Source organism: Pyxicephalus adspersus, chromosome 12 (assembly GCF_032062135.1).
Source record: "Pyxicephalus adspersus chromosome 12, UCB_Pads_2.0, whole genome shotgun sequence".
Lineage (NCBI taxonomy): Eukaryota > Metazoa > Chordata > Amphibia > Anura > Pyxicephalidae > Pyxicephalus > Pyxicephalus adspersus.
In genome coordinates, this window is record NC_092869.1 from 56,312 (window position 1) to 64,569 (window position 8,258).

Consider the following 8,258-nt stretch of genomic DNA (forward strand, 5'->3'; position numbering starts at 1 on the left):
AATGGATGACATGAAGGAAACCTAGTATCACTGCCACACACCGCTTTCCTGTACTGATGGGTGAAGCACCTGCTCAGTTTATCACAATAAGTCTTTTTTATTGGCTGAGAAAGGGAAGTAAATAGAGCCCAGCAACAAAAATGCCATACAGAATGATATGCAGATAGACAAAATTAGAGGAGGCTCAGATGCAAATCAGTTTTTTTGTTGTTTGCCTAATATATTAAAATCAAAACCATTTTAGAGCCACAATCAATATTTTAATTAGATCTCATTATAAAAATGAATCACAAGGTAAACTCACATTAGCCCAGGACTGAAGCAAAGTATTCTACATGTGTCCATGTGTGGGTCTCAGGAAATCTCTAATGGGAGAATTTACCTGTGAAATACCATAAAAATAGCTTACAATGCCAACCTGTTGTAAATAGAAAGGTTAGTGGCCTGGTCGGGCGACCATCACACGTGACAGCAGTCTGGTTGGACACCCTCCACCTAGCCGCCATGTTATTACTGCTGGCGGAGGCTTTGTTTTACCTCAAATGAAGGAATCTGTTTTTCTTAACAAAAATGTTTTCTGCATTTCTGAATCTCCACAGACGATGGCGAGGAATGTCACCCAGCACATAATCTCTTCTTGGTGTTTTTAGTGTTTTGGCTCCATTGTTAGCCAGTAAAATACACAGCAACATGCAGAAGAGAAACCCATTGGAAGTCATGTGGGAGTGATTGAGGTCTCTAATACAAATGGACATTTTACAATCATTATCCCAACAGCAGAAAAATGAAAAGTAATATATCAAAGCTCCGTAGGACATATGGAAGCGTGTAGAATCTGCAGGGGATGACACTTATTACACATTAATGGAAATCCAATCCTACTTACTAATTCAATCCTGCGCCCCAACATTACCCCATTGCTCCCCATCTCATGTACCCACATACTGATCAGTTGTGTATGGGAAAACCAGAGATCAGACAATGCCAGCAATAATTATTATTAATATTATTACAGTGATAATATCAACAAACATTTCCTGCTGTCAATAAAAACACATGCAGTGAATGTTTGGTGAATGTCATCCCTATAAATATACCTCCAATGTATCAAACAACAAGAGGAAGAACAATCATATAAAGACTGTAACCATCAGAGGCCTTTGTGGTTTTGGGCTTTTTTTATTTTACTATCACGTAATAAGAAGTCACATAAAAAATAGAAAACATCTAATGCTTAGGAAGTTTACAAAGGTGACAAAGGAAAGTTTCTTCATAGCATTTTACTAGAAATTCTTTCCATATATTGGGAAATATCCCCCATCAGTGGGTTAAATCTCAGGGCTTTCTTTCAGCCAATACATTTGGGTATTGCAGTCAGAGCACCCCTTCAGTGTGGCTGCATTATTTCTTACTCCACGGGGCTAATTTACTAAAGTCGGTAGGATGTTCATAACACAATGTAATGCATTTCCAATCATGATTGCTTCCAGAAATCCTGGTTTAATCTTGCCTTTAGTGACAGATTATTATTATTATTATAATTATTATGAATAATAATAATGAACAGTACTTCTATAGCGCCAACATATTACGCAGCGCTGTACATTAAATAGAGGTGAATGTATATCCGGCCACAATGGTTTATAAGATGCCAAAAGAAGTGGAATTTCCAGAAATCCTAATTCTGGATGTACAATGTACTCTTTTATTTATTTTGGTCAATATAACTATCAAGATGCAAATCAATGTTTGTGACTTGCAAATATTTAAATTTCTGAACATGAAAAAAAAAAGATTTTGATTGCAATATAACAAGTTGGTAAAGACAATTCATTTTAATGATTTCATGTTTTTCTCCAATCAAAGTGTTTGGTTTCTGCTCTGTCAGTGCAGTGTTCTCTGTTATCCCTAAAGGAGCACAGAACTACTCCCCCTCATATTATGGGGGGGGTCTTACCCTAGGGTCCCTATATGTCCCCGTGCTCCCAGGCTGAAATAAGTGACAACACAACAGAGCTGGGAGGGGAAGAAAAACACACTCCAAAAATCTGGCTTATCAGGTTTGTTCTCTCCCTTGTCACGCACGTCTGCTGAGGACGAGAGATGACAAGGTGTGCAGACCACGTGGGTAAGCTCACAGCAGCAATTACCTGCCTATAGAATACTCATACATGACATAGCACTGTCATCAATGGGAGTACCAATATTGTGCATTATAAATAGTAATAATAGGAGAAATGGAACTGGATGTGGAAGACATCCAAGGCTGGAGAAGATACACTTTCATTAGTGAAACTGGGTGATCCAACAACCCTGGAATGGATCTGGTCCTGGATTCGGGGCTCAGGACACAGCAACATCTAAGAGTTGTACCTTTACCTTGTATCTTATCTTTTATTTCATTGAATGTTGCCAAGGAACAATCCCAGATTTCCAGGCCATAGGTTATAAATGGGCAGCATTTGTCATATTATAGACCTATCCCTACCCAACAATGGGAAGATCCACATTCCCCTACCATTCCTCATCAAATGTCATTTAATGAGGGAATCACCGGTGACTGGTGTCATTAGAGAAAATGGTCGATTATTAGAGAGTATAACAGGCTGGCGTCAGAATGTCTCATCATAACCCGATGGGATTGTACTGCACACATACCATGCCAGGATATCTCTCAGGGAGAAGACTCCTAGAAAGCTTTCAAATATCTTTATGACTAGGTATCAGTGCTTGTGGGGCCTACATTGATATTCTAATTGTATTATGTCAATCAGTGCAATGATTTCTCAGCACACTCATTCTATAAACGTGGTACAACAATCAGAACCCCTCAATGACTACAATTAGCACATTCACTTCATTACATTCACAAATGAGTTTTACATATTATATGAGACACAATGGTGTCTGAGGATGTACCCGGAGAGACCCTTTAGGAATCAGTGATGGGTGGACATAAGGCTGTAAATATGGAAAGGTTTCATGGGTGTAGCAAGTCATATGTGGTGTCATATGTGAGTATTGTAGTTTATTATAAGATTAGGGAATTATTCATTTGTATATCAGACGTGTATATACTTGTGTGCTTGGTATAGTAACATTATGATCCAGTATATGGAGGAGACCTGCTGCTTTAGTTCTACGCCTCAGATTACAAGCCAATTCATCTTTTCCAATAAATAATTGAAACAATAGGATCTGATGCGTTATTGATTGCACGGTAGTGAGGAATGAATCATTTCCGGTTAAATTGGTTAGTCTCAATAATAATATACATTTATTGATTAGCTAAAAACACTTTACATGACACAATTTGATAAAAAGCTGAAAATAATGCTATTTGTATTGCAGAACTGTTGGAGTATATTTATCCTGCTGTATAGGCCCAGTGTACTTCAAAGAAATATTGTTTCTTGTTTTGCAATATCAATCAAAGCGCCACCAAAAGAAAATACCTCTAGGACTATGTTTATATATTTATATTTATATATATATATATATATATATATATATATATGTACCATACCTGAGTCTGCTGTCACAGGGGAATCAGACATTTTAAGCCAACAATAGATGGCAGACTCACTCTGGTAATGTTCCTAGGAAGATGGGAGGCACTCGGTGAAACACTTTCACACTTGGTGAAACCTACAGAAACTAATAGGGTTATTGATAAGAAAACCACACCTGACTACCAATAGTAGGATTCCCACCTGGCTGGTATTTTACATTAGTCCACTATTTCTGTAATAAGAACGTGATCATAATTACAAAATGTGGCAACTCCAATTACTGGTGATCCTTAGTGAGAGGATATATGGTGGGTCACATGCCAGGAGCAATATATGAAAATTTCAGGATGGCAAATTATTTCTCTACATTTTGGTGTGTATACCCTCTTTCATGTGTCTCTAGTATAAGCATTGCATCTTTAGGATGACAGATAATTCATAGGAAAAAATCTCTGCATTGTGCTGCAAACCTATAGTTCAAGCTGGGCTCATGATGAATATTCTATGATTCATTTCTATTGGCATGAATCAGGGACTTGGCTTTCTGCATACTGCCAGGTGCAGTTATCTAGCACGGTGCAGTTATCTGGAAAATTGCTGACTAGTCTCTCTGCGCCCCTTTTTTTAGTTTTGACAGCATCTTTGGCAGAAGGATTAACAAGTTTTTGCACGATGCAGTGATGGTGCAGTAACTGGAATCTGGGCCAACAGGTTTTTCCTGAGGAAAATACTTTAACATTTTGGCTGATTGCAAATCTGAAATGCAACTGATTGCTTTCTCAGCACACCCAGCCCGGAAACGGGTTTCACAGACAAACATTTGTGTCCTCAGTACTAAAATAAACAATTTTCAGTTTACTAATAATATAAATGGAGCATAAAAGAATCAATAGATGGCCTCAACTAAGAGTGGAGAAGAACAGAGGAGAGTAGAAAGAAGATGTGACATGAGAAGAGATGAGAATGGATGAGAATATAAAAGATGAGATGAGAAGAGAAGAGAGGAGATGAGAAGATAAAATATGAGAGGAGAGAGGAGAAGAGAAGAGAAGAGAGAGGAGAGATGAGATGAGAAGGTAAAAGATAAGAAGAGAGGTGAGAGGAGAGGAGAAGAGAATGGATGAGAATAGATGAGAAGAGAACTGAAGAGAATATAAAAGATGAGAGGAGAAGAGAGGACAGCTGTAGAACAGAGAGGAATTTTCTGCCTGTAGAGTTTCAGTTCTGATATTTAGGAGACGTCATTATTCAGAGTGCCAACATTGATCTCCAGACAACCAATGTCTACAAATTATCAACAGCAGGATTTTATTAGACACAAGTCAGACAAAAGACTCTTCTAAAAATAAACCTGCAGCTTGGTTATTGTAAATGGGCCAACAGCATTCTTGATTTATATAAGAACATGCCTCAGTGATGACAATACCACATGAAAACTCTAATAATAAAATAGATGCCATCATGGACATCTCCTTATATAACTGACTGGCAGCGTCTATTGAGTGAAACAATAGGAATGAGGGCAGTCCCTGTGCATAGTCCGTCATACTGGTCAGACAGCTTCCACAAGCCTTAACCTGCTCACCTGCACAACCCCCCCCCCCCCATAGGTGTGTACTCTCCTTTAATGATCCCTCTCTTTGTTGCACACTTAGCCACGCAGAATACAAGGATTACTTCCTGGCTAACACCTCTAAAACAGCCACTTGAAAGAAGGTGAAATGTAATTACCCAGCCTATTATTATCGTCCTCCTAATATTCAATGTATAATGTATAACAGGTAAACAGGAAATTGTCCATCAAGTAAGGGAATTCAGGTTATGTCTCACTGAGCGGATGAACACAAAAACTAAGGGTGATGGGAGCATAGAGAGCAATCAATAATATTCAGGTCATCTAGGCACAATGGAATCTTTATATGGCACAATGAAAGTTTAGTCTATGCCCAGCCTTGCTCCCAAATTTCATTGGTATGCCTGATGGGTGACATCTAAAATCTTTGCTCTCCCAAATGTCGCATAATATCCAGAAACTCTTCAGAAAGGTCCATCATTATCCTATTCCACTCGATTTAACACCATGCAACAAATTGTCATCATCACCTTCCGTCACTTCATAATCCTTTAAAATAAAATATAAGCATCTGGTTGTGTTACATTATTTCTGCTGTGCACCACAGAATTGTTATTTGGTTTTGTTTATTCATTTCGAAACAATTCCATACCTTCCACCCAGCCTTCCCACACATCCGATACATTTTACACCCATATACTGTATATATAATTATCTGTCAGGGAGCTGAATTCAGGTCATACACCTACATTGCTTGGAAGTACCAACATGGTAACAATCGCCAAAACACCATCATATCCTTCCCCCACAATACTCCATACTCTCATTCTGCACCACAAAATACCCCTAATACCCCCTAATATGGGCTTCCTATACATTGTACCCAGCAATTTCCTAGCATACCACTCTCTATCATTCCCTACCATTCTGTGTCAGTGTATCTTACCCATGTCCATGAACCCACTCTACCATTTTCCACGTTTGCACTTTATAATTGTAGCCATCATTCCCCAATGCATTTTACCATGAAACACTTTTATTTTCCATTGCACGCAATTCCCCTTTATGTACCATTCTTCATCGTTATCACCATCACTTCCCACAATACACTGCCGTTCTCCGCCATGACATACTGATTGCTGTGAAATGGCTGTATCTGTTCAATAGTAAAAACGTTTTTCTATCACTAAGAACAAGAAAAAAGAAAGACTATCTGTTCCATTGTTTGGTATGTAATAAATGTATAAATGTCTATTATTGTTTTTTTTTTCAGGAACTTCTGCTGGAACTGTAAAAATAGAGAAAAGAGTCACGGCAGTCCTAGGAATTGATGTCACACTCACATGTTACTATGAAGCTCTGGAAAGAGAGGCAGTCTCTCAGATTGAGTGGTCAAAGAAAGGCCTTGGTGGGCAAAGTGTTCAGATTGCCATCCTGAGTGCAGAGCATGGGGCCCATGTGTATAAAGAATATGAAGGAAGAGTGAAACAAAAATCCCCATTACAGCCAGAGGACGGCACCATAATCCTAAAGAACGCTGTCCAGGCAGACGAGGGCACCTACCAGTGTAAAGTCACCACTTTCCCATCAGGGAACTTTGAAGTTGATCTGTTGCTTAATGTTCTTGGTAAGAGCAATCTAAAAAAAATAAAATATAGTTATGGGGTTCTGAAAAGAAAGTACGAGGATGAAACAACTGTCCGCAGGAAACCACAATTGGCAACAAAAATAAGTACATAACATAAAAATGAATACACACAACACAATCCTCCGGTAATAGGACAATAATCCCAACCACTGAACTCAACAATATCCACAGTCCTTTAACCTTTTATGTGCACAGACCTTTTACCTGTATTGTGCACACACCTATAACTTGTATTGTACACACACCTATTACTTGCAGTGTGCACAGACACACACCTATAACTTGTATTGTACACACACCTATTACTTGCAGTGTGCACAGATCTATTACCTGTATTGTGCACACACCTATTACCTGTATTGTGCACACACCTATAACTTGTATTGTACACACACCTATTACTTGCAGTGTGCACAGACCTATTACCTGTATTGTGCACACACCTATTACCTGTATTGTGCACAGATCTATTACCTGTATTGTGCACACACCTATTTCTTGCAGTGTGCACACACCTATTACCTGTATTGTACACACACCTATTACTTGCAGTGTGCACACACCTATTACCTGTATTGTACACACACCTATTACTTGCAGTGTGCACACACCTATTACCTGTATTGTGCACACACCTATTTCTTGCAGTGTGCACAGACCTATTACCTGTATTGTGCACAGACCTATTACCTGTATTGTACACACACCTATTACTTGCAGTGTGCACAGACCTATTACCTGTATTGTACACACACCTATAACTTGTATTGTACACACACCTATTACTACCTGTATTGTACACACACCTATTACCTGTATTGTGCACAGACCTATAACCTGCAGTTTGTGCAGACCTATTACCTGTATTGTACACACACCTACTACCTGTATTGTACACACACCTATAACCTGCAGTGTGCACAGACCTATTATCTGTATTGTTCACAGACCTAAAACCTGCAGTGTGTGCAAACCTATTACCTGTATTGTGCACAGACCTATTACCTGTATTGTGCACAGACCTATTACCTGCAGTGTGCACAGACCTACTACCTGCAGTGTACACAGACCTGTTACCTGTATTGTGCACAGACTTATTACCTGTATTGTGCACAGACCTATTACCTGTATTGTGCACAGACCTATGACCTGCAGTGTGCACAGACATATTACCTGTATTGTGCCCAGACCTATTACCTGCAGTGTGTACAGACCTATTACCTGTATTGTTCACAGACCTATACCTGTATTGTGTACACACCTACTACCTGTATTGTGCACAGACCTATAACGTACAGTGTGCCCAGACCTATAACCTGCAGTGTGGACAGACCTATTACCTGCAATGTGCACAGACCTATTACCTGTATTGTGCCCATACCTATTACCTGTATTGTGCACAGACCTATAACCTGCAGTGTGCCCAGACCTATTACCTGTTTTGTGCACAGACCTATTACCTGCAGTGTGTACAGACCTATTACCTGTATTGTACACAGACGTATTACCTCTATTGTGCACAGAC

The 8,258-nt window shown here is 39.2% G+C and overlaps 1 protein-coding gene across 1 annotated transcript in view; it reads left to right on the forward strand.

Moving 5' to 3' along the window:
* The window catches only part of NECTIN4 (nectin cell adhesion molecule 4), a 29,043-nt gene that overhangs the window by 10,314 nt on the left and 10,471 nt on the right, over positions 1-8,258 (forward strand). Inside the window, exon 2 of the mRNA XM_072427897.1 lies at positions 6,359-6,712. Coding sequence (XP_072283998.1) covers positions 6,359-6,712 — 354 coding nt within the window. The remainder of the gene's footprint in view (positions 1-6,358; positions 6,713-8,258) is intronic.